The sequence below is a fragment of the Carassius gibelio genome, chromosome B17 (genome assembly GCF_023724105.1).
Source record: "Carassius gibelio isolate Cgi1373 ecotype wild population from Czech Republic chromosome B17, carGib1.2-hapl.c, whole genome shotgun sequence".
NCBI lineage: Eukaryota > Metazoa > Chordata > Actinopteri > Cypriniformes > Cyprinidae > Carassius > Carassius gibelio.
Window position 1 is genome coordinate 7,206,809 of NC_068412.1, and position 27,368 is coordinate 7,234,176.

Genomic DNA, 27,368 nt, shown 5'->3' on the forward strand with positions numbered 1-27,368 from the left:
AAAATGTTGCCCAATCAAGCCTCACAGATGGCAGATTTCTGTAAAATGTTCGGAGTCGTTCGTTTGCAGCGAGTGCACAACTTTGGTGACACATTTTTTTTAGCTGTCTTTTTTTACAACAATTGAATTAAATTGCACACTAAACGTATGTAATATTGCAGGATGCCTTTTTTGAGGTATGGGAACATACAGATTCAGTAACAAATGAAATCTCTTGAGCGTAATTAAATCTGTGTTTTAAAACAAAACTATAACTTTAAAATTGTTTTCACCCTATATAATTAAATGTACACATATCTTTATTATTTGTTGAAATTTACATTTCATTTAAACCTTTGAAGAGTAGAGGGACACCGAAACTGAGAAACTTTATTCAGTCCCCGAGCGAGTTTAATTGCCTAATATATCAATACCCCCCATTTATATATCTGGCAACAGAAGGTCCTCCTCGTTTCAGACAATTTCATTGCGTCATTGCTATTGGTTAAGAGTTCGCCGACACTGCGTTTACGTCACGAGGACGCCCAGGCAGAGAGTATTTGATTGGGGAGCAGTCAGTCCGCTCTTGTGACAAGGAGCTGAAGGTGTGATAACAGAGGGCTGAAGGAAGGGCTGGTAAGCAAGCCAATTTAAAAATACTTAGTTGGTATTTGTTTGTTTTTTTGTAAACTTTTCCACTGTATTGCTGTTTCCTGTGTTTTGTGTGTATTCGGTATTAAAGTTAACATCTTCTCTAGGAAGCGCAGAGATTCACTGTCATGTGACTGCGATGTAATGCTTGTGTTTGCACCGTGTGCTGCTTCTCTACAGGTTTATTTGAACCATGGATTATTACCGTGTGCTCGGCGTTGTTTTATTTTCTCTTCTGGCTTACACTAATGCCGAGCAGGTGAAATATGCCGACTGTGGTAAGTACTTCGTTTGTGAAGTTCATATATTTAATAATTCGTTTGGTCTTAATTCCAAACTTTATTTTCCTCGCTTTTTCCTTAACAGGCTCAACAGAAGGAAAAGTTTCTGAGGTTAACATCCAGCCCTGCCCATCACAGCCATGCCAGCTTCACAAGGGACAGTCCTACACAGTCAATGTAACCTTCACCAGCAGTGAGTTGCTTTTTCACATCTAGTGACCCCTCAAATAAACCAGATCTAATGCAGGAAATCAACAACTTGTTTATGTGTGCCCTAGGTGTTGCCAGTCAGAACTGCACAGCTGTGGTTCACGGAGTGGTCTCTGGGATCCCCGTCCCCTTCCATATTCCTCAATCAGATGGGTGCAAGTCTGGAATCCAGTGTCCTATCGAGCCACAAAAAGTTTACAGCTACGTCAACCAGTTGCCTGTCAAGACCGGGTATCCAGCAGTGAGTGCTAACTTCCTCAATTAGCTCTTGTTCTAAAAAATGCTGTAATGTTGCATGCATTCACTTCCTTATTTGTTGGTTTGTTTATTAGATAAAACTGGTGGTGGAATGGGAATTAATAGATGACTTCAGCAAAGACTTATTTTGCATCAAGTTCCCTGTTCAGATTGTGAACTGAAGGCCAACAGTGAACCCAAGACACTTTCAAAGGGATACAATTAAGAACCGAGGCATCTGGATGTGTGCCTAAACACTTTTCTATAGACCTTTTATATGTAATATTGGTATGATTTATTCAATTTTTTTTTCTAACCATGACACATTTAGTCATTTTAATGTATGGTCTTTAATTATGCACACAGTGTCCCTCTAAAGAAGTTGCCTAATCCTAGTTTGTTTCTAAAATTGTATTAATGATTCACCAGAACGAGACTCTAACAAGCAAACCGTGGTCCGTTCCGGTGATTAAATCAATTGTGCACGAACTGCTTTGTGGCTAGACCGATGTTTGGATGGGTCTATTCAGAGTTTCTTTAAACCAATTGCTTGTGAACTTTTTACTTTCATTTTAAATCTGCATATTTAATAAAGATTGCATCTTAAAATAAGCTTTTTTTTCTTTTAAGATCTGTAAATCTGGCGACAAGCAAAAAGCCACATTTGACATGTAGCTATGTATGTTAATGTCTGAATTAAATAAACTATTTTTATTTTTATGACAAACCATGATTGAATTCCGTCTTCGTTTTAAATCCTGGATAACAAAAATCATTCCTACTGGCTTTTTTTTTTTTTTTTTTTTATAATCGATAAAAAAAAAAAAACAACTTTAATCCCAAACTTGTGTGTGTATATTTTGGAATCATTAACTAGATAATTTATTTAAATTCATTACTTATATATTAGTGTATTAATTATAGAATTTTGTAAACATGTAAAGCTGCAAAGTTGTGTGGTTACAAGAAAATGCCGTCTGTACAAAGGTTTATTAATTTGTCCATTTAAAGGAAAGTCCTTTTTTTTTATTTTTTATTCCTGTTTCAGTTTTGTTCTCAGGTAGCAACTTTTATATTCATTTTGAGGTCACCTGTCGTGTGTGTGTGTGTGTACAGTTGTGCTTCACCATGTAATACATGAATTTATGATGATCAAACAAGCTGTAAGAGAAGACACCTTTGTCTTTAAATGATTTCTTATGCTCCTGCAACCTGATTTACTGGCTACAAAACTGAATCATGAAGCCAAAATAACATTTGAATGTGTGCTTTTTATTACAAGGAAACAAAAGCAAGCAACATTCCCTCAGGTACAGAAGTTTTTTGTGCCATGTACATCATTTAAACCCCCTCTTACTCGTTTTCCCTTCTGTAAATTATTAGGATGTTTGGGACTGATATTGAGGATATTGTTTCACAGGAATTTACTAAAAGCAGAGGACCACTTCTGTTCACTTGACCCTATTATCACCATCACAAACCAGCTGGATACACATCAATTTCACAGGTCAAAATAAAAACCCAACATGAGGTAGAAACCCATCATACAACCACTTCCTGTATGCATTTATTTAAATGAATCTCTTCACTTTTCTTTACGCAGCCCTTTCAAACAAAGTCAGAGAACGGCTGCTTTATCTCATTTAGTGCAATTCTGTGCAAGATCAAGCATTTTGTTTTGACCGGTCAATCAATGACTCATTCTACACAACATACAATCTCTCTTCCGGAAAAACAAAACAAACAAAAATCATTTAAAACCATATTTTAAAAACACCAATATTGGACAATACATATAACATGATATGCTAGCTGTTGCCACTATAGAACTATCATTAACCATAATAAATGTCTTTTACTTTACAACAACAAGTCGAGCATTGACATTCATACAAACATGCTGCTATGTAATGTAATGTAATTGCAGTGAAGAAGATTTTGCTCAACTCTTTTGAAAGTAAAAGGCATAACGCTTCTGTTTCAGAGCTAAAATGCACTGTTTTTACCCTTGAGTAAGGTTTAAGAAACTGACAAATGTTTCCATTTTCTTAAAAAAATTACAAATAAAATACTTTGGGGCTGGCAGTGGATATCACCACCATGTTTTGGCTTTTCAATCGTTTCTGCTGATTTCGACAGATGAAGCAACAGATGTGTTTTCACAATCAAAAAGGGAAATTATCTGTAGCAAACAAAAGGAAGGGAAGATACTGAATGTATCGGGATTTCTAAATAACTATCTTGTAGACAGGTTTAACTGATATTAAAAGAAAACTGAATTGTTAGACATGTGAATGGACGTAGTAAGGCATCGGATATGTTTTAAATGTTAATACTTTAAAGAGCCATGCTGCACGGTTGATGGAAGTACAGTATGGAGCTCTATTCGGCAGGACCCAGTTCATCCAAAATCGTGTGTTAACACAAAAGACTTCAGTTCAAAAATGTTCCCGTAGTCCTCACAACAGCACTGCTATTTCTCAGGGTTATTTCAAAATGTTAAATAAAAAAAATTGAGTATTCACCTGGGCCCATTGTGGCATAGCAATGATACCTCTCCAAATAATAGTAAAATACTTTAAAACATCACAAGCAAGTCGGTTTGTCAAATCAACACCAAGATCTGTTAAAACATATCACAGACTAAAAGCTGGAAAGGGTAGCACTGATGCTTGAAGCGGAGAGCGGCACAGGACTTGGATGAACTGTTAGCGAGCAAAGATATTGGGAATGATACTGAAGCCCTCACTGTCCGTTCTGTTTGAGCCTCTCCAGTCTCTGTAGCAGAGCGTTTCCAAACGCTTCTCTGTATCCGGGGCTGAGGGAGTCCAGCAGTGAGTAAACGGTCTCATGATACTGGGAGCTCAAGCCCTCATCCACCTGATCGAAGCCGTGTCCCACCACCTACAAGACAACGAACAGAAACAGAGCCGGTCACACTTGTGATCCAAAACAGACCAAAGAAATGGATGTGTTTGTTAATGAAATTAATGTTGTATGTTATAGGTTTCAATAATATTTAGTCTTTAATATTGTTTATTTTACGGGGATTTCATTGAACCACAAAATATTCCCCTGTATTATGCACCACTGATTTACAACTGTTAACTGATTAAAATCCAGACCACTAGATATATCGACAGCCATATCAATTTAACTATAAATATAGGGCTGTGTATTCTCTAGTTGCTTATTTTCTGAGTATTTTCCAAACATAATTGTTTACCTTTTAAGTTTTCCATGTGGATATCAAAAACTACTACATTATGGCTTGTTTTTTAGATTTATTTATTCACCTTTTGACGTCATCCCAGCATTAAGGCTATTTTCATGGTGATCTCTGAACAAATTGTGGGTGATTTGTAGACGGTACTGACAAAAGTTGCTCTGTATATTAGTATGTTTTGTATTACCCATTAATTTTCTACGGCAACCATTTTTTAACTCAAACTGAGCAATGTTTTTTTTTTATTAAACTTTTCTATGGAGTCCCACACATGGCATAAAGTAGGCTAAATTGTTCGCAGGTTTTAATATTTCCTTCCCTCTATTTATAAATAGTCCGCACATTTTACTATTTCCAATTATTACAATTCTGAGAAATGTAAATAAATAAAATATAAAAACATTAAATTATTTGGTCTAAAATGAACAAAGACAACCAGAAAGTTAGAAAGATTATCTTCAACATTGAAATATAATATAATATAATATTAACTAATATAATATAACATAATATAATATACACATACATACATACATACATACAGCTAGTTTGAAGACTGCACTCCACTTTTAAAAATATATATATTTTTGGATATGCCATATTACCTAACTGATCACCATAGGTAATACATATGACCAGCTGTAACATTTTTTTTAAAATACCATATATCATTTTGTAATGATTTCTCACGTCCATATAAATAATTCCATAGACTGTGCAAAAGTCACAAGAGTTTCATATTTTGGTAGAAAATGACCACCAGAGTTAAAAGCATAGAAACACACACGCACTAAATTTCCTACCATTCATATGAAGAAATCATATGATTTGAAATCAAAACTAAAACTTTTCACTCTAAACGTTAAATAAAATAACTGAAGACCAACAGGGGGTGGTAAGGTTCGTAGATCAAAAGTAGTGGACCCCTCCTCATCCTCATCCCCAGGAACACATCAAACTGTCAGTCTTGAAAGCCTTGTTTTCATGTTTGGCATCACTCACCCTTAACCCTGCCTCGGTGAGCTCCAAGCAGTATCGTTTTCCCTCTCTGGTCTCCAGGTTTATGTAGGCCATATCCAGTCCGCTGGAGAGACTGTGAGAGACGTGCATGTCTGTGACCGCGAAGAGCACATCACTGACCACCGCCTCGGCCTCCAGCCGCATGTCCTTCACCTCCCCCAGCTCCACACAGCGCTCCTCATACGAACACTTCGACAGCTCCTCCGGCGTACAGTCCACCTCCATCCCCTGAAACAGCCATCGGTCATCAGACATCAGAGCTGCGCGTTCACAAACATCTGACGCCGCCTGATCTGATTCAGATCTTGAGCGGGCGCGAGCACGAGCACTGTTAAACCACGTTACTTAGCACCTCTGAAGTACACGAAGTACCATTACTTTATAATTTTTTTTAGTACGAATAACACTTAAGGGGTTAGAAACAAACATTTAACACACATTTAAATGTGTATTGTATGAAGTCATTTGCATAAAGGCAATTTGTAAAGCGTTAGCTTATGCTGACGATAGAGGCTCTCGCAGCGCAAAGGTTCCATATAGCACAAGCTCCCGGTCATAGTAACAGAATAATTGTATGACCACATGAACAACAAGGTTATATGTTATATGATACAGTCTGAAACGGTTAATATGTAGTATTATCATCATTTTATGAGTTACTAACCTCCTCCGGGGATAGTTCGCCAGAACACTTCCGGCTCATGCCGGCTTAGGACTCAAGTGTGTCAATTAAGCGCCGCTGTTGCGCAGCGCAGCTTCTGCGTATCCGCCTCGACAAACGTTACAGTATCTATGATTTTATTGGGGAAACATATTTTTAAAAATATAATAGCAATTATAATAATGTCTATATATGTGATTTAGCTGTATATGAGGATACAAAGCTAGTAGATAAAACTGTGCGGGTGGATGCGCGAGGTTTGGGGGAGGAGGGGCTTCTAGATCATTCTTCAATCTCCACAAATAACAACAGTGCTTAGTTACAGTCCAAAGAACTGAACACAGTTTATGAACTTCATTACATTTCATAACTTCGTGCTATTTTCTAACATTTGACTATTTATTGTTATCATATCATTAAACTATATTCCAGCTTCTCCACAAGTGTTACTTCTGAAAATGGGAATGGATTTGATGCCATAAACATTTATTCCCAAACTTCAGAAAACTCGCCAACGAAACAATGGCAAATGCTTATTAAAATGAATTTATTGATAAAATGAAAATTGATAAGCAAAGGAGAATATATTGCATAATTTTGTCAGTTCAGCCACTTAAATAATAACATTGTATTGTGGCATGTTGTTATCAGTTTGCTGTGTGTAAATACAGTGTAACGAATTAGATCACAGATTTAAAGAAATAGACTAATATAAGACTTGACTTCAGATCATCAGCTAAATCAGTCACAGCATGCGATTTAAGACTACTTACCATAAATAAAGCGATTTTCCTGTTCTTATCAGAAATTCTTCCAGTCTGTAGTGAAAATAACAGTCTCCTGTAGCTGCGTGGAAGGACTGTGTAGCAGCTGTGCAGAGCGGATGCTCGTGAACACACCGCGCGTGAGCGAGTGCGCAGTCACGAGCGTGTTTGTAAACATCATCATAAAGACAAACTGTCATGCTGCTTTCACACCAGCCGACAGCCACTCATAATTTGCAGGAGGACTCCCATCTTCAGTTTAATATATCTGTTATTACCGAGCGACGCATCAGTTGAGCAGAAAAACTTGAATGAAGTTGGGTATAATTGATTGTGTTTAGCCAGCATGCTAGTTCACCCTAAGCCAAATAACAACGGTTAGTCAGCTATTTTGTAATACAGGTATGTTATTTTCCTTTGTCATTCTGAATTTAAATAACTACAGCCGAGACGGTTAAATTGTAGCCCTTTTTGGCTGCTGTGATTCGTGTGACTCCGGGATTTTTCATTGTTAGCAGCCAAATAAACTCACCAACCTTTAGGGAATTGCACAAAGTGTTGGTCATCATTATTAAGTCCTTCACATCGTGTTGAATTACTTGTTTTGCAGATGTGATTTGTTCTGGCATCCACATCAGTTGTATATATATCTAAACTTAATTTAAGTTTGGTGCCTAGGCAACATTATTTATTTAAGTACAAAAATAACTAAAACTAAATAAATCTAATAAATAAAAGAAATATTTCATAGACAAAGTAAAAAACAAAAATGAAAAAATAAAATTAAGTTAAATTAAAATATAATCTAATTCAAAATATCTATAAGAACTATATTTATGTTTCAAATACTACATTTACATTTTACATTTAGTTATTTAGCAGACACTTTTTTTCAAAGCGACTTGCAAAGAGGACAACAGAAGCAATCAGAACCAACCAAAGAGCAACAATATGTAAGTGCTGTGACAAGTCTCATTAGTCTAACACAGTACATGTAGCAAGGTTTTTTATATAATAAATAAAAAAGGAATAGAAAAGGAAAAAATAGAAAAGGAATAGAGAACACTAGAGTTAGAGGTCATTTTTATAAACATAGAGTATGCTAGTATTTGAGTGTCATTTTCTATAATAAAAAGAAAACGAGTAGATGGAACAGAAAAAGAATAGCGAACTTTGGTCCTTTTTTAAATAAAAAGAAAACAAGTCATAGAATAAAAATAGAATCGAGGGGGCAAATGTTAGAGGGTCAAGTTTTTTAAATAAATAGATAAAAAGGAAAACAAGATAAAAAATAACTAGAATAGAGAGTGCCAGTGTTAGAGTGTCAAGGAAGAGATGTGTTTTTAGCTGTTTCTTGGAGCTGGCTAAGGACTCAGCTACTTGGATTGAGTAAAATAACACTGATGGGAATATGTGGAATTTAGTGCATTAAATGTCCTCATTTGTTTCAGTACACACTGAACCCAAGAGACGGTCAAGATGCCATGGCCATTTTCGGAGTCTATTAAGAAGCGGCCCTGCAGGTACCTGCTGCATCGATATCATGGTAATTACCTCCAGGAGAAGCTGAGTTTGGACCAGCTTAGTCTGGACCTCTATCAACGCATGGGCTCACTTGCTCAAGTGCCACTGGACAAATGGGTAAGTTCAGTACATTTTGTGTTATTGACCCTTTTTTGAGTCCAAAATCATACTATCATGCACCCAACCAAGCTGGACACATCATTAAACTGATATTTGATTAAAGATGTCTTACCGGATTCTTTCACTAATGGAATCTGACATTTCATTACCGGATTTAAAAGAGAGTGGTTTTCTTAATAGTATTTTCAACCTATCCTCAAGTAATAATTATATTTCATATTACATATTTCATGCTTCTTCAGTCCCTGAGATCCTGGAGTCTGTGGATGCTTCATTTGAGGTGAGCGAGGGCTTCATCCAGGCCGTATCTCTCACTGTGCCATGGGCCTCACTGCTGCAGGACAGCTGCACACTGGAAGTGAGGGGCTTGGAGATGGTGTTCAGGCCAAGACCTCGAATGGGTAGGAAGCATCTTTGAAATCAGAATTCTTTTTCAGATGGCAAGCCATAATTTTGACAAATGTTTAATTGCAGTGCTGTGTATTCTACAAAATGTACAGTGTGTTTTTTTTTCTCATTTAAAATGTTTGCTCTATAATAAGTTTAGTGATATATTTTTCTATCTAATAATTTTATATGAATTTTAATAAATTAAATATTGAAAATATGTGAGTTTTTTATTTTATTTATCTATCCATTGTTTGATGATTCAGTAGAGGGAGATCTGAATGTGAGCTTGCAGTCATTTTAAAGAAAGGGGAAATCTGATTATGACATTTCAATTAAAATGTACAAACATATATATTACAAATTAATTGTTCACAATAATATCATTATGGTTTCTTTCTTTAGATAGAAAATACAAGGGGTGATTTTCCATTTGATGATGAACTTAATGTTGTTTATATCTATTGTCAATTTATTTTAGCATCAGGCATGGAGCACATGTGCTGGTCCAGCTTCATGACCAGCAGTATGCAGCTAGCCAAAGAGTGTCTAAGCCAAAGACTCACTGATGATCAGGGAGAGAGCTCGCACCCTCTGGAGGGTCTGGAAAAGTTTGCAGAGACTATTGAGACAGGTATACCTCTTCCTGTAGGCCGTAAAACCACTTTAATGTAAGATTTCATTATTTTTTGACTGACTGATTGATTGCCCGATTGTTAAATCAGATGTTGACTTTCAGTGACTGATCTTTTCTCTGTTCTCTCTGTTAGTTTTGAGAAGAGTCAAGATAAGTGTCTTCCTGTAAACCGTTTAAACCAGTGCAGATTGGCTGCTTTAGCGTTAAAGTGGAGCTGACCGTGGTCCTGAAGCAAAATGAAGCCATGCCCGGAACTAAGGTGGGTACATGTGCAGTACCACACAGTTACAAATATACAGTAGCTTTAATTATTTCTTTCTATAAATGTATTGCACAGATAAGCCTGGCTTCCTTTGTTGAAATAATAATTCCTTTAGTGAATGTATTCCAGTATGTTTGGCTCTCATACACTTTTAACTTCATACTCATAATGCACTTGTAACTTCGGTACACACTCCTGTCAATCTGACAAAATGTGGGAACAAATGCAAAAGTTCAATCTTTAGTTTTAACAAAACGTAAACTGATGTGTTTTGCTTTATCTGTCTGACCTTTTCTGACAAAATAAATAAATAAAAAATAAACTGGGATATCTGGCTGCAGTTAACACAGAGAAAGTGTACACACTCACTACATTGAAACAGTTCAAAGCTGGTGGAAAATCTAAATTGATCTTTTGTATGTCCAAGTACATTGTAGGATGACTTATTTTTGAATGGATTTGTCACAACAAAAAAAGGCATGATTTCTTCTTTTTTTTTAATAAAATGTAATGACTGCTCTTTTCACAGCTGGATATTGATGGGCAGTTTGATTATCTAATCATGCTGCTTTCACCACAACAAGTTCACCTCCTACAAGACATGTTTGAGGTTTTCTCTAGCTCAGGTGATAATTTATTTTATTTATATATGATTTTTCCTTAAGGTTTCCTCATTAAATACATTTGGCGATAAATAGGTTCCAGTGGATATGACGATTGCTTATATTAAATTGGTTATAAACAGCCGGACAGGAGTGGTCTGCTATAGGAAAGGATAGGAAGAGTCGGCCCATGCAACAGGAGGATGATTCTCGCCTCCAGATGGAGCTCAACCACTGCCTGAAGAAAGACACCATAATAGTTGCCACTGACCAGGACCTATTTGAAAGTCAGACCACCAGAACGGTATCCAGTAGAGGTTAGTTCAGCACAACATGTATTTTAATTCTACATTCTCTTGTTGAATCGCTGAACTCCATGTTTCATAATTAGTGTTAAATGATTGGTTATGTCAGCATTCATTGGCTTATTATGATATTACAAGTGCAAAAATTTTTGACGCATTCCCTAGACGTGTGGGACGAGTACATGGATGTTCCTAGACCGAAGGAGAAGCAGACATTTGAGATGACACCACATCTTTCCAGAGATTCTCAGCTGACACACAAGCTGCTCCAGCAGAGATGTATGTCTTATCAGCTTTGATTCATGGTAATTGTTGACCCTTATGACTATATTTAATAAATAATAACTCTACCCTATGTGTGATCTCTAGCTCATCCAACTAAAGGCCACTGTGATGAGTCCAGGCCTGAGCTGGTTCTCAGGCTCACAGTGGGAGGTCTCTGCCTGTCTGTCCTCCATATTGACCCGCTCCCACCTCCAGACTCCTCCCGCAGCCATCTTGCACCAATGGCTTCAGAGTTTTTCCGTATTCTGTCTGTAAATCAACTCACTGCTGGGAATTTCCTGCAGTCACGAACTGTCTTCGATGAAGCCTGTCCACATGATCATCTCAGGTAAGTTTTTACTTAGAATTAATTCCAGAATACTATAGAATGGATGTTTAATGTTTTGTTGTCAGCCTTCATTCAAATATCAATAATTTAATTTTAAGTCTGAAGTCCTGACACAGTTTATAGATCAGAGAAACATCCTTTAGTTAAATGGCTGACAGTGGATGTCAGAGATGAGAAGAAGGTGGGACAGTAATAACTTTAATCAGTCTTTAATGCCCTTATTGCGCTCCAATGATTGAGAAATCTACTCTTCTAACTGGTCTAGAAGAAATTTAAACCTGTGGTTTAGTAAAATAACAAAAGCAGCATATCAAGTCACATACAGTATATAATATTTAAGTTAATGTGCATAAATGCAGTGTTTCATCACATTATGGTGTATTTAATTTCTCAGGTACAGTGGATGGAGATGCCCCTGAGTGGAGTGTCAGTCTGCCTTGCAGGACGCGTCCTCATTGGCTTGAGCCTGTGATGTACGCTTCTGAATCTGCTCCAGAGAGGGCGTCTCCCTCTGAAGGGCTCAGATTTGAGTCTCACAGCATGCTGTCTGTCGCTGTTAAAATTTCCTCCCACAACACAGAGCGCAAAGTCAAGGTAAACCAAATCAATGACAGAGATAAATGCTTTTCAAAACAATATACCGTATAAAACTTGAAGTAAGTAAGACTTAAACATTTTCAAATATTCAAAACAAAGAATACTTTTATTCAGGATGCATTTAACGTATTATACTGTATATTCATCAAAGAGTGTGAAAATAAATATTAATAAGCACAACTGTTTTCAAAATTGAGAATAATAAATATTTATTGACCAGCATATGAGTAATGGCTGCTGAATGTACAGTTTGCCATCACTAGAATTAAACTTGTAACTGTATATGTTACACATCTTCCTGTATTTTTAGGAGTTTCTCATAGCCATTGGAATGAGGGGAGTTACACTGGAGCACAGAGTCATGCCTTCCAGTCTGGGATGGTATGACCAGGTAAGAAAATATATATTAAGAAACCTCATGCAAACCACATGAAATAAAAGAACCTTTGGGTTGGTTTTTATCTCAATGATAAATGAGAGTTGTTGAATCAGCTGACTTCTAGTTCATTTATATATGTTACACATTACTGCTTGTGTTTCTCCTGTAGATAGTTGACTTTCTAAATGTGTCAAATGAGCCTCCATCATCTGTGTCCAACCTCCACCTGCATCTATGGAGCTGCTCCCTGGATTACAGGTGATACATTTAGATAGATTCTAGCATAACCTGTACATCTATTTAGTATTTAAAGAGGTACATTTGGACTTTCACAATGGATGCATTTCATTGCATTCATTCAAGTGGTATCTGCAAACAAATGAAGCTCAGAACTAACTTCACCAAAAAGTTTCCAAATTCTTTTTTCTACTTGGTTTTCATTTACAAAATAGTAAACCTAGCTGTAAAAAGTCTTTGTTTAAAATAAATACAACTTGTTTTAGTTATTAGATGTTAAGTTTGTTAGTATTCAATCCTCAGTCCCTACGCACATAATGTATTTGTTCTAATACATGCATTTGTGCTAATAAGACCATTTGGATCTAAAAAACACTTTTTTTTTTTCACCTAGGCCTTTGTATTTACCTGTGAGATCTCTGCTGACTGTGGAGACCTTCAGCATTTCTAACAGTGTGTCTTTAGATCATTCGTCCTCCAGTCTGAGGTAAAAGCTTGAAAAAAATAAGTTCCATAGATTGTTTTGTTTCTGTAACCGAACATATCCTTGTTACTTCTCTCTCATACAGAATCATTTTTTTTCTTCACCCAGCCCCTCCTCCTCAGACTTGACGCACATGCAAATTGCTAGATTGAGGACACCAGCAGGAACAAGCGCACTTGATGATAAATGAAATAAAATAAGCCGTGTTTTCCGCCAACTGGCAGCCCGTTATGCTGAAATACAATTGGTTAATCTGTCAGTGGGTGTGTTTCACAAACCAAAACAATGACCGACATTCTGACCCAGCATGGAAGGTAGCATTTTCTTATGTAGTTTCTTATGCTTTAGTAGAGTCAGAACTTACATACAGCACCTTTACAGACTCCTGTAAAACAGGTGAGAAGAGGCTCCGTGCTGGAGGAGGATGGGGCAGAAACCCTGATGTTCTGATGGAGATTCAACTCTCTAAGGTCAGGGAAACATTTGATCATTTTAATCATCGGATTGCAGACACAATAAATTAACTTTGTTCACTGTTGTTTTAGTGGCATTTATTTAATAATATGTATTTTTTGTATACTTATTTTTGGACTGATGCGACTTATACTCAGGTGCGACTTATATCCGGAAAAATACGGTATACAGATCCCTTATTAATAAACTTGTAGTTGTTTAGCACCTGTGTTGCATACATGCCATTACTGTACTGCCATTTTGAGTGTTTCTTCATGGAGCTCTCCAAAAAATCATTTTCATGTTTATAATTTGTATCTACTTGTTCTTTAAATGCTTTTTACAATTCAGAGTCACGCAATTATGTCAATTCTCACAGGTGAAGAATTCGCCTATAAAAAGCTTAATGATTTAAAGAAAAGTCAACTGTCAGTATACTTAATTAAATACTGATAAGCATAGATTAAACCTTTAGATTTTTTACCCAACACTTAGTTATTAGATTATCATGTTGTTCACGAAGCATATGCTGCTTACTTAGAACTATGTTGAAATCAGTGGTTGAGTTGACAAGTTTTTTTCACAGATATACCAGTTTTAAGCAAACATTAGTCTAACACAAAACAAGTTTAAGAAAAGAAGCAGAAAGATTTATCTTAAATGTCTAGTTTGTTTAGTGCTATCAGTTTTGATAATTCGTCTAACACTAAGTTGCTTTCATGGGAAGTATGACAGCTGCGCAACAGAAAGCCCCTATCTGACTGACAGAAACACTTATGTAGAGAGGGAATATTTTGTTATAAAAATGTTAGGGGCACTGGTTTAAATTGGCTGGACTAACACCGTCTACACCGGCATCATAAAGCAAATATAGGCCATTATAATCAGTATACTAACTCTGTCTAAACATAATGTTGAATCACTGATAGTAAACGGTACCCCATTCTGTTTCTGACATCAACACTTTTGCTACAAATGGATTTGAAGCGTTTGCTTTGATGTTTCCATGAATGTGAATAGCGTCAGTAATTTCAGCTCATCTCGCTGTGAATCTTTGGTGTGAATTCATCTTAAACCAGTGTCCCCCTTCTAAAACTATTTGCTTCCAGTATCCCAGATGTTCTTTGAACTCCCCACTGAGAAAGTACCTTGCAGCAAATTTACTGCCCAATTAAAGTCTTTACTACATTCAAACCATTATTAAGCTTTTTAACTTCCATTGTACCATATAAATAATCAACAAATGGAGAAAGTCTATTAGTAATCTGGCTCATGCATCAAATGGCTGCACATTACTTGTTTTTACCAGGACTGTATATTTAATTTCAAGTATTTCATTGATACTTTGTATATTAAACACATTCTTTGAAAAAAAAAAAAAAAGACTTTTGCATTTAGAAGATGCACTGTGGGAAGAGCGCAATACTTTACATCTGTGTTATCTCGAGAACTGATAACGATATCCCTGCAGGCTTATTTATTTTCCAGCAAGCATATTTTCTGGTGTTTTCTATTGGAGAATGTTGCTCTAGGCTGCTGTATAAATAAAATCACGGAGATCACTCACCTACACGTTTCCTCCTGTCCTAAGGCACAATGAAGATCCTGATTCTGGTGGCGCTCTTTGGGTTGGGTTTGGCCCAGCACAACCCAAACATGAAAAATGGTAGGACTTCCATAGTTCATCTGTTTGAGTGGCGTTGGGCAGATATAGCTCAAGAATGTGAGAGATACCTGGCACCAAACGGCTACGGAGGAGTTCAGGTATGTTTACAATGATTTTCATGGCCCCTGAGGCAGGTAAAATGATTAATTATTAAATGAATAAGAACAAATGTCTTTTGAACATTTTTTGATTATTTATTTATTTATTTGTTTGTTAAAATGGTTCTAACAGATCTCTCCTGCAAGTGAGCATGTCAAACTGTCCAATCCTTGGCATCCTTGGTGGCAGAGGTATCAGCCGATTGGCTACAACTTGTGCTCCAGATCAGGAACAGAGGCAGAGCTGAAGGACATGATCGCACGCTGTAACAATGTTGGGGTAATACAAAACTAAGGCTCATAGCATTGCACCTAATGACAGACAGATGACACGCACAAAAAAGTTGTAGTAGCAGTGTAAGCATTGCATTAAAGAGCTTTGTGTGCTGTAGGTGAACATTTATGTGGATGTTGTCATCAATCACATGTGTAAATCAATTCACGGAGAGGGCACTCCTTCCAGCTGTGGCTCAAAGTTCAATGGCAACAAGGAGGACTTCCCCTCTGTTCCCTACTCTTATTTGGACTTCAATGATGCCAAATGTAAAACTGGAAGTGGGCACATTGAAAACTACCTTGACATTTACCAGGTTTATTTTCCATGTTCTTATCCTACAATAAACAGTATAAAAAGTATACCAAAAACTTTTATGTTCATATAAAGGAACATTTTAATCTAAGTTTATGCATCTTGGACAGGTCAGGGACTGTCGCTTGGAAGATCTCTTGGATTTGGCCCTGGAGAAGGACTATGTTAGAGGAAAACTGGCTGAATATCTGAACAAACTGATTGACCTGGGTGTGGCTGGATTCAGGGTCGATGCCTGTAAGCACATGTGGCCTGGTGACCTTACTAATGTCTACGGCAGACTTAAGACCCTCAATACGAAATGGTTTCCATCTGGCACCAAGCCCTTCATTTATCAAGAGGTATTTCAATTCCTTATTTATCCCATCAACTTAGCTTTCTTGTGAATGTTTAATAATGCATTAACACAACTTTTTATAGGTTATTGACTTGGGTGGGGAGCCCATTAAAGCCAGTGAGTATTATGGGCTTGCGAGAGTGACAGAATTCAAGCACAGTGCGAAACTGGGTACAGTGGTTCGTAAATGGGATGGAGAGAAGCTAAGCTATCTGAAGTATGTAGTAGTATATAATACGTAGATCAAATATATCATTAACATGTTACTTATTCTTAGAATCATGCTCAGTGAAGTTTCCAAGCATTATCAGAAGAGTGTTTTGTCTCAGGAACTGGGGAGAGGGCTGGGGTTTCATGCCTTCTGATAGAGGCTTGGTGTTTGTGGACAATCATGATAATCAGAGAGGACACGGCGCTGGTGGTGCTTCTGTTCTGACGTTCTGGGACTCAAGGTAAAATAGTTATGGCAGTCTTTTAAACTAAAACAGAGTGTGTACTGATTCACTGGTTAAACTGTCAGTTGCTTTTCTCCAAGAAATTTAACATTGCATTTTGCAGGCTTTATAAGATCGCCACGGGGCTCATGTTGGCTCATCCATACGGTGTGACCAGAGTCATGTCTAGCTACCGCTGGGATCGTAAAATTGTGAATGGAAAGGTAGTAGTGCTCTCCAAATTTCCCAAAAACCTTTAGTATTATCACTACACAGATAAATAGAATTCTTAACTCCTCATGAGATCATCCGATTTCTCTCATTACACGTTGACACATGGCACAGGATGAGAATGACTGGATGGGCCCTCCCAGCTTTTCTGATGGATCCACTAAACCAGTCCCCATCAACCCAGACTCTACCTGTGGGGACAACTGGGTTTGTGAGCACAGATGGCGCCAGATCAGGTGGGTGAGTTTTAGTCCTTCTGAATTTGATACTAAAAACAATTCTCCTAATACTGAATTCCTCGCCCCAGGAATATGGTGATTTTCCGTAATGTGGTCAGTGGCCAGCCCCTCTCCAACTGGTGGGACAACGGTAATAATCAGATCGCCTTCAGCCGTGGCAGCAAAGGATTCATTGTCATCAACAATGATGATTGGTGAGAAACTTGCAACACTGAATAATGAATGTTATTATCCAAATTGGCTGATAACCACTTCATAACTGTGTTTAATGGATGTCCCAGGGCTCTGAATGTGACGCTGAACACTGGTCTGCCCATGGGTACATACTGTGACGTGATCTCTGGAGATAAGAGTGGGGGCAGTTGCACAGGAAAACAGGTGTCTGTGGGATCTGATGGACGCGCCACCTTCAGCATCAGCAACACCGACGAGGATCCATTTATTGCCATCCACGCAGACTCCAAACTGTAAATTCAGTCTGGATATAATTATAATAAAGCAGGATCATTGAACTGAAATGTTTTCTGTTGTCTTGTGTTTTGAATACAGAATATTAAAGTACTAAATTGATTTCTTGAAAAATGAAGACACCCATGTTTACAATTAAAACTAAACAAGGCAGACTTTTTGAATTAGAATTTTAATTACGACCAAAACTGTTCTCCTCCTCCTGACTAATTCCTAGTTGTTCACCAATCACAAAAGTCCTCAAATTATTTTTTTTAATATCCCTACAGAAATATTTAAATTCCAGTTGTGTAAAATAATAATTTTAAATAATATAATCAGCCTATACCACCAGTGAAAATATTTAAAGCATAATCAACTCTTGCATCTCTGAGCAATGCAGCCATTATTCTTATATAGTGCACCATATATAATATCTGATGTGTATCAGATATTATATTGTGTTCAAAACCAAGGTGGAGATCATTGCACTCATTCAATGTTACATATTCACATGTACATTAGTTTATGGAGTAAAGCACTGAAATAACTTTAGTTAGGAAAAAAACACATAGGGCCTATACTTGTGTGCATATAGGATTCAGAATGAGGACAGACATAAATAGAGGACTCTGAAAGTGGGCAACTTTGCAGCTAGACTATACAAGAGACAGCAGACTCACAGTGATCACTCCTGTCCTGATTATGAAGATCCAGAGATGCTGATATAAACAAATTTGAAGCTCATTAAAGTGCTCCTGAAAGTAGGTATTCAGTGAGTCAACAGTACTGTATGTCAATGTATGTATAAAACGGTATAAAGCATTCTGTTTATGAAAAGGACAGCATTAGTCAACAGGTGGCAGTCTGGTACAAACAATATGCTACAGAACTGTCAACTGAATCAAAATGATTCATATTAAGGGTTAAATACAAGTTATTGTCTGTAGACAGCGTCTCTGGCATGCTTTCAGTTACCATTACCACAGAAAATAAAACCAAGTTGTTTTAAATACTTGAACGTGTTTCACCTCCAGATGGAGGTGGTTTTATTTCCTGCTAACATTTACCAATAACTGGTTTAAGATAATACATTTAAATGTGTAACAGAAATGCTTCTTGGTGTAAAAGTACAATCAACTATTTATATCTATCATAAGGAATAAGAAAAAAAAAAAAATCACATTTTTTAAGCAAATTTTAAATTCATCCCATCCAGGTAACAGCAGCAGAACTTTAAAAAAAGAGAGACTAATAAATAATAATTACAAATATATATATATATATATATATATATATATATATATATATATATATATATATATATATATATATATATATATATATATATATATATATATTTAAATTAAAAAATAATGTAAATGTGTTCTTTTGCAATTGTACATACTTGCAAGGGCAGATTTAGTGAATTGGTGGCCCCAGGCAAATATAGGAATGGGGCCTTATACATTTGCACACATTTACCTGGATCAACCTTGAGGTCCTTTTTAGTCGTGATGCTTGCTGCTGCACAATGATTCCAAATTGTTGTGTCCAATGATTCTACATTTTTTATGTACATTTTATAATGGGATTCTTGCATTCACATTTAAATTGAATCATTTAGCAGACACTTTTATTATTTCATGTTGTAGACCACAAAATAGCAATTAATTTAACATTGTTATACAAGTTTGAACAAAAAACTAAATACATTTTAAAGGGATAAACCTCACAATTAAACCTTTAAACTAATTTTTAAGAAAAGCCATCAGAAGTATAAATTATTATATTATTTAAAATGGTCTTATTTGGGTGAATTTTTACATTGGTCTGAACAAAAACTGCAGACTGGATTATTGAATCCACAATGCCAGTAGGGTGTGCTTTTGGAACCAGAAATAAAGTGTCTTCCCTGGAAACAGCTGTAAACAAAGCAGTGCTCAGCTCATAAATAATACTTGATGCTTTAGGGGGTAACCTAATTATCAACACCCTCACGCTGAATGACAGTGCAGTGTATTTCTGTGCAGTATATTACACAGTGCTCAGAATCACCTCTGTCTGATACAAAACCTCTTTTAAATGGCTTACTTTAAAAAGCGTATTTGTTCATGTTCCTCTCCACACCTGTGGGTTTTGATTCAGTGCCAACACTACAACACCTGTAGGTCTGTGAGTCTTGCTTAAAGTGTTGATTATTATCTTGTGGCATGTGGTCAGTTCAGTTCACATCCCAACTCAGAAACTTCTTTCTTAAATCCAGAATTTTGCTCCACCCTGAAATCATCATGATGTCACATCCTGTATTAGCATTCATCTAAAATTTGAATCATCATAGAAGATTATAATTTGATCCAGCCAGCCTCTACATGTCATGATGAGGAATATGATTCTGCTGATTCTGACACTACACTACGGTCAAGGTATTCAAACTATCTTTATTAAAACATAATAGAATAACCTTTTAACGTTGCTTATATATTTTTTATGCTCAGTTGCAGGTAACAGTGATGTTTCACAAGCTCCAAGTGTTTTAATGGCAGTAAAAGGGAGTTCTGCTCAGATGAACTGCACACATAAAAAGGATTTTTCATTCAACCAGATGTACTGGTATCGACAGCGTCCAGGACAAACTATGACTCTTATTGTGTTCACAAGCACTTTGAGCACTAAACATGACTATGGTGATTTTGATCCAAATAAATTTCCAGTCGTTAAAACTGTTCCAGAGAAGGGATCTCTGACTGTGAACAATGTGGAGTCAGATGATAGTGCCGTCTATTTCTGCGCAGTCAAACAGCACACAGTGCTGTGAAGTTTGGCAAGAGTAGAACAAAAACAGCTGCCATACACAATTACAGTAACAGTGATCAACAGGGGGCAATGTGATTCCATAAATGTGAAGCCTGTTTAACTAAATTTGCTTTAATATGTACAACTTACTCAAACACTGCCTAGTTAAGAAAAGCTCTGGTGATAATTTTAACGTTTTTTTTTAAATATATATTTTATATTTTATATATTTTTTAAGGGATAATTTTAAGACCCTTAAGAATTGTGTTGGCTCATACTATTACTATGTAGAACAGGCTTTTAAAGAACCACTGCATGTCATTTAGTCCCCTTGTAAATATTTAGGAAAATTAAAAACAAATATTGTGAATAGTTAATATAGATTTCAGGATTTCTTAGTATTTAGTGTTTTATACTTTTGCTTTAATGACAGCATGTGATCAAATTGACTTTACAAGCTCAAGCAAACATGTTTCTGAATGTTGTAGTTCATCTTGAGACTTTATATTGTGTACTTATTAGAACATGCAATTACTAAACCTATTCAAAGTAAAAAACTAAATAATAATAATACATTTTTTAAAATTGTAATCTAAATTGGTAACATGTAAAATAGACTTATTTATTCAAGAAATTAATAAAATATTGCTGAATCAACATAAATACATTGATATCACCAAAACCCAAATGCGTGGATTATGTTATGTTTTATATGAAATTTATCTGGAAATTAACAATTGCACATTATTACTTTTTGCAGTTCAGGTGAGGCGGATCATGAGACTTATTCGAGACACATGATTTTTGGTAATGTGAACTCTTCCTTCAGAATCAATCTCTGACCACATGACACGATGATCAACGTTTATGTCACTGTTGCTGCTGCTGTCCTGGGACTCACAGGTATTATATTTATTTGAATAAAAAAAGTAAACCTTATTAAATTCATATCAGTGATGATGTTTATCCTACCAGAATTTTTTTTTTCTTTTGCTTTCTCTCTTATTTTCTACTCAGGTTTTGTCTTCAGTACTCAAGTTCACCAGAGTCCTCCAGATCTGTTTAAAATGAAAGGAGATGATGCACAGCTTGAATGTCAACAGAGCACATTAAACAACAATGCGATACTGTGGTACAAACAGAACCCTGGCCAGGGTCTGATATTACTGGGACATCTCATGTTGGGGATTGGACAGAGAGAAGACGATTTCATAGCCAACGTTGAACTCAAGGGAGATGTAACTAAAAGCAGTTCTCTAATCATAAAATATCTTTCAGATAATGACAGTGCAGTGTATTTCTGTGCAGCAAGCCCACACAGTGATATAGACAGTCAAACTTTAATACAGAAACTCTCTAGTCTTGTTACTCTTACAGCATGAGCTCTGCCTCACCTCCAGAAGGGCTCAGGATTTGATTGGATCAACATTTGATGATCTGAGACCCTGATACAATGTTCAGCCAGAATTACTGTAACTTGAAGTTTTATGCTGCTGTCAACAAATAGAGGACCTAATGTTACACAGTATTTTCTTGATATCAGTGCCCTCGGATATGACATCATTTCCTATATGAAATGGCTTCTAACATTTCATGCATGAATTGTCATTGAGTACATAATAAAAACATGACTCTATTAAGTGTTTGTGTTTCTCTAGTATGCCTCATAGGTAATTATATATAACATTTTTACTGCTTACATCATTTCACACTGTATATTCTCTCATTACAGCTGCATGTTTTGGTAAAACTGTTTTCCAGTCACCCATTGACCTTAAAATAAAGAACAAAGATGAATCTGCAGTGATGGTACAGTACATACACACAATGGGTCTCATTCATGAAACACGAGCAGAACGAATTTTTGTGTAAATCGCGTGTAAAGTGGTTCTGGCGTAAATTTTCGGATTCATTAAAACGTTCGTATTTTCCAAATGTTAGTTGGTACGAAAGAAATCTACACCTGCTCCCAGTCACGCGTAAATAGTGCGTTTAACGTCTGAACGTTTTGCTCATTAATACTGCAGCATTTGAATTCTTAATCGGGTACATATTTACACAGCATTTTGAAAAAAAATATTATATATAGTAATTACATACGGTTTTCCTTTTCACTTCTGGGACTGTTCGATTAACAGATGAAACTCTATTAACATCGTCTGTAATATGCTGCCAAGCATCCTTTTTTTAGGACCTGATACGCCACTATGTACGCTTGAAAATAAAACGTGGCGTTTTGAATGAACTTCTGATAATAAAACTTCAAATTCTGCAGCTGAGAAATTTTAATTTTCATTCGCTTTTGAAAAGACGTGTTGGAATCATTCGTTTGGTGTCATAATATGATGCTCATATATAGTTGTCAGTCGGATTTAATGGGAGGGATTCATGGTAATTGAGAATGAGCGTGCACGCGCGTCGCATTTACGACTGATTGGAATTCATTAACACACACACACATTTCACTATCACATCTGACGTTTACGAAGTTTTTGTGAATCAGGAGAAGAGTTTTCGGGAAGTTCTCTTTACGCGCAAATCACTCACATATTTACTCGTATATTTACGAATGTTTCATGAATGAGACCCAGTGTACCAAATTATGAACGTATACTTTGGTACAAAAAAGAAATCATGGGCTTCATGTTCATGGGGTTTCTTAACAACCCTGAGCTGGAATTTCAAAACAAGATCAAGTTTGATGGAGACAGAAGAAATAATGGCAATCTGACTATCAACACCCTCACGATGACTGACAGTGCAGTGTATTTCTGTGCAGCATATTACACAGTGCTCAGAATCACCTCTGTCTGATACAAAAACCCTATTGTGATATGAAGCTCATTGGAGCTCCCCCCAAAAATTAAACTAAACCAAGACATATGTTTTAGATATTTGTTTTGTGCACACAGGCTGTGAACATATTCTAAACATAAGGTTCCAGTGGAATCAGAGAATAATAATGATATTCATTCATCTTTACACTTTAATAATAGCATATTGTTAAACACTTAAGATCACCTTTCTGCATATTTCACATATCAAAACAGAGAAAATACTACCAAAAACAGGCACTCTGGTACAAAATCTTGATTAAATTCCACTCTGAATTATTTCAGGGTCTGCCTGCATCAGCATACATATGTGTCTGAAACATTTTTTCACTAGAATATCTGAGATCATTATGATTTCATTTTTTTTTTCTTTTTTGTATATATTCAGTGATTCAAGCATTGATTAACAAATATGGAGACAAACATTTTAACATTTTAATTTCTAATCTTTCTTCACAGCCTAAATGCATGGCAGGAAATTGCAGCAATTACAAAACCTGTGGATAGATGGAGCCAAGGGTCCATAATAGAAATTGTTAAGAAATACTTAGGGGTGGTTATGTTGCAACAGTCATAAAGAGATCAAACTGAATATTTCCTTTCACTTAGAGTGTTTATCTAAATCAACATGTTCAGCATTCTCCTTGTCTTGCTGCTTTGGCTTCCAGGTAACTATTTTATATTAAATGATGCTAATGATTTAATAACATAATTACTTAAAATTAAGTATAATGCACTTTTTATTTCTTTTTACAGGTTCTGTTGTTAATGACGGTGTTAATCAAAGCCCCTCAAATCTAATTAAATCAGAGAGAGACACTGCAGAGCTTGTATGTGAACACAGCATACCATCTTACTCTAGGATCTTCTGGTACAAACAAACACTCAGCCATGGCTTAACGTTTCTGGGATATACCTGGAATAGGAATTCTGTCCCAGAGGATAATTTTAATGAAAAAATCAAACTGGATGGAGATGGAACCAAGAAAGGTTCCTTAAAAATCCTAAAACTTGAAGCCAGTGACAGTGCAATGTACTACTGTGCAGCTAGTTTCCACAGTGTGATGAACAGTTATGCCACAATACATAAAGCTCAGAAAGCATTTAACCACAGAAGCTCTTTGCACCTGCTGAAAGTTTTGGTTGAATTTCCTGCTAATATTTGCATCCTTCTGAATTGGGATGCACACTGTAATGGTAACATTCATGTGGTCTAAATATGTGAACTGGACAACATATAAACTGGTCAGCATTTCATAATAGGCCTATATTTACATTTATTTACAGTGATATAGTGCAGTAATTATGTATCTCAATTAGAAAAGCCAGTTTATATTTATGAATCGAAGGTTAAAAAACGTACAAAAACCTATAGATTAATTTGTTCCCCCCAACTTGCGAATGGCTGATATAGCTGACATCACTTCCTCTCACTCATATCATTAATGCACTGCAGAAGCACTTGGTGAAAGAAATCACGATGAACACATTTCTTAGTTTATCTGTATGCATAATGATATTTACAGGTAATAACAAGCAAATCTGCACTCTATACATTAATATATCCTGTTTTACACTGTTATATACTGTTTTTTTCTCTCCACAGCTGCCTGTCTTGGTAAAACTGTTCTCCAGACACCAGACAACCTCATCAAGAAGCAAAATGAATCTTCTGTGATCACTTGTACTCACAATATACCAAACTATTACAGAATATTATGGTACAAACAAAGTCCAGACATGTTGGGTTTCAAATTGATGGGATATCTTAATTATGATAAAGAGAATAAAGAGCCTGAATTTGAAAAAAAGATTAGGTTGGTTGGAGATGGACAGAAAAATGGCACTCTGATTATCAACACCCTCACACTGAATGACAGTGCAGTGTATTTCTGTGCAGCATATTACACAGTGCTCAGAATCACCTCTGTCTGATACAAAAACCCCTTTTAACCGGCTTACTCTTTTAAAGGCATATTTACAGTTCTCTCCACGCCTGTGGGTTTTGATTCAAAGCCAACACTGAACTCAACAGGCCTAACAAATATAGCAATTAATTAAGAAAAAATAAAAATAAAAAACAAATAAATAAAAACGAACTAACTAAATAATCTCCATATAAGGTATTAAGTATAACATATTTACAAATGAGTAAAACTAAAATATGTTATTGTTTTGTTGTAAAGCAATAATTGTTGGGTTGCACTAATTATTGTACTATCGTATGTCTGTGTTCACTTTTTAAGTATTTTAAATTCTACTTTAACATTCTGTCACTTGCAGTCAGTTCGGGAGGTCACATCCTGTACGGACAACTAAATGTTTATCATTAAAATTCCTGATTTGACCCATCCAGCCTCAACATGACACGACAAGGAGCAATATTTAGAAATATATATACATATATATCATGAATCATTTTACAGCATGAGGCTGTATGGTTAAGACTGCAACCCATTTTATGCAGAACCATTTAGCTAAACACTGATGTTTAAACAGTTTGGTAAGATTTGCTGGCGTCTTTTTCTTTCAATAAATGCCTTAAACAAACTACAGCTAGTCCAGAATGCAGCAGCAATAGTTCTTACTAGAACCAGGAAGTATGACCATATTATCTCGGTCCTGTCCACACTGCACTGGCTCCCTATCAAACATCGTATAGATTTTAAAATATTGCTTATTACTTATAAAGCCCTGAATGGTTTAGCACCTCAGTATTTGAATGAGCTCCTTTTACATTATAATCCTCTAGGTCCGTTACGTTCTCAAAACTCAGGCAATTTGATAATACCTAGAATATCAAAATCAACTGCGGGCGGGAGATCCTTTTCCTGTTTGGCGCCTAAATTCTGGAATAACCTACCTAACATTGTTCAGGAGGCAGGGACACTCTTGCAGTTTAAATCTAGATTAAACACCCATCTCTTTAACCTGGCTTACACATAACATACAAAATATGCTTTTAATATCCAAATCCGTTAAAGGATTTTTAAGCTGCATTAATTAGGTAAACCGGAACCGGAAACACTTACCATAACACCCTATGTACTTGCTACATCATTAGAAGAATGGCATCTATGCTAATATTAGTCTGTTTCTCTCTTATTCCGAGGTCACCTTAGCCACCAGATCCAGTCTGTATCCAGACCAGATTGTGGATCAGCACCTAGAAAGGACCTCAAAGACAGCCGAGACCAGGACAACTAGAGCCCCAGATACAGATCCCCTGTAAAGACCTTGTCTCAGAGGACCACCAGGACAAGACCACAGGAAACAGATGATTCTTCTGCACAATCTGACTTTGCTGCAGCCTGGAATTGAACTACTGGTTTCGTCTGGTCATAGGAGAACTGGCCCCCCAACTGAGCCTGGTTTCTCCCAAGGTTTTTTTCTCCATTCTGTCACCGATGGAGTTTCGGTTCCTTGCCGCTGTCGCCTCTGGCTTGCTTAGTTGGGGTCACTTCATCTACAGCGATATCGTTGACTTGATTGCAAATAAATGCACAGACATTATTTAACTGAATAGAGATGACATCACTGAATTCAACGATGAACTGCCTTTAAATATCATTTTGCATTACTGACACACTGTTTTCCTAATGATTGTTGTTCAGTTGCTTTGACACAACTGGACTTGACTGATACGTGTTGAATGCATAGCACACAAACATTTTTAATGAACATCTGAAGAGGAGAAACTTTTATTCCTCTAATATGCCTCACAAGTAATCAAACACTTTGGGAATGCTTCTGTGTGATAGCATACTAAAGCATGTGTGAAATCAGTCCAATAGTCCAAAAGCACACCCGGTGTAAACAGTGTTAGCTTCTGCTTTTTCTAAAAAGCACTCTGTGTGTACTCTCTGTCTGAAAAGGGAGTCTGAGTGTCTGTGTTTATGGGCCAGTGCACATAAATAGCTCTACAGTATATTATGGTGAGCAATCATAGTGACAACCAGCGTGTTCTCCTTCCCTGCCCATGCTATCTGTGCATTGTTTGTTTGGGAATGGAGCATGTGCGGCCATTTCTCGAAAGGGAGTTGGTTGTGCAGATTTTAAATGGCTGCC

The 27,368-nt window shown here is 36.5% G+C and overlaps 4 protein-coding genes across 9 annotated transcripts; 3 read left to right on the forward strand and 1 right to left on the reverse strand.

Moving 5' to 3' along the window:
• The first annotated feature begins 494 nt into the window (after positions 1-494).
• LOC127976117 (NPC intracellular cholesterol transporter 2) lies at positions 495-2,073 on the forward strand. The gene is made up of 5 exons (XM_052580277.1): positions 495-615; positions 811-908; positions 997-1,104; positions 1,190-1,362; positions 1,454-2,073. The coding sequence occupies exons 2-5, from the start codon at positions 824-826 to the stop codon at positions 1,538-1,540; spliced, it is 453 nt and encodes a 150-aa protein (XP_052436237.1). The 5' UTR covers positions 495-615; positions 811-823; the 3' UTR covers positions 1,541-2,073.
• Positions 2,074-2,609: 536 nt separating this feature from the next.
• LOC127976118 (GSK3-beta interaction protein) lies at positions 2,610-7,164 on the reverse strand. 2 transcript variants are annotated; one of them, XM_052580278.1, is made up of 4 exons: positions 7,039-7,157; positions 6,269-6,394; positions 5,587-5,832; positions 2,610-4,262 (listed from the first exon to the last, which is right to left on the reverse strand). In XM_052580278.1, exons 2-4 carry the CDS (start codon positions 6,305-6,307, stop codon positions 4,104-4,106), a joined length of 444 nt encoding a protein of 147 aa, XP_052436238.1. In that variant the 5' UTR covers positions 6,308-6,394; positions 7,039-7,157; the 3' UTR covers positions 2,610-4,103. The 2 variants fall into 2 exon arrangements, with proteins under 2 accessions (XP_052436238.1, XP_052436239.1); XM_052580279.1 differs by lacking the exon at positions 6,269-6,394 and having other exon boundaries at positions 7,039-7,164.
• Positions 7,165-7,197: 33 nt separating this feature from the next.
• LOC127976113 (autophagy-related protein 2 homolog B-like) lies at positions 7,198-12,046 on the forward strand. The gene is made up of 10 exons (XM_052580276.1): positions 7,198-7,431; positions 8,481-8,670; positions 8,916-9,074; positions 9,542-9,694; positions 9,831-9,956; positions 10,489-10,585; positions 10,705-10,878; positions 11,032-11,145; positions 11,236-11,479; positions 11,874-12,046. Exons 5-10 carry the CDS (start codon positions 9,942-9,944, stop codon positions 11,896-11,898), a joined length of 669 nt encoding a protein of 222 aa, XP_052436236.1. The 5' UTR covers positions 7,198-7,431; positions 8,481-8,670; positions 8,916-9,074; positions 9,542-9,694; positions 9,831-9,941; the 3' UTR covers positions 11,899-12,046.
• Positions 12,047-13,355: 1,309 nt separating this feature from the next.
• Positions 13,356-17,741, forward strand: amy2al2 (amylase alpha 2A-like 2). Of its 5 annotated transcripts, none has more exons than XM_052580266.1 (12): positions 13,356-13,490; positions 13,558-13,646; positions 15,232-15,393; positions 15,527-15,673; positions 15,786-15,983; positions 16,093-16,323; positions 16,403-16,536; positions 16,649-16,771; positions 16,878-16,977; positions 17,099-17,220; positions 17,292-17,417; positions 17,505-17,741. In XM_052580266.1, exons 1-12 carry the CDS (start codon positions 13,484-13,486, stop codon positions 17,692-17,694), a joined length of 1,629 nt encoding a protein of 542 aa, XP_052436226.1. In that variant the 5' UTR covers positions 13,356-13,483; the 3' UTR covers positions 17,695-17,741. The 5 variants fall into 5 exon arrangements, with proteins under 5 accessions (XP_052436226.1, XP_052436227.1, XP_052436225.1 ...); XM_052580267.1 differs by having other exon boundaries at positions 13,387-13,490; positions 13,573-13,646; XM_052580269.1 differs by having other exon boundaries at positions 13,476-13,490; positions 13,573-13,646; positions 15,221-15,393.
• The last annotated feature ends 9,627 nt before the right edge of the window (positions 17,742-27,368 follow it).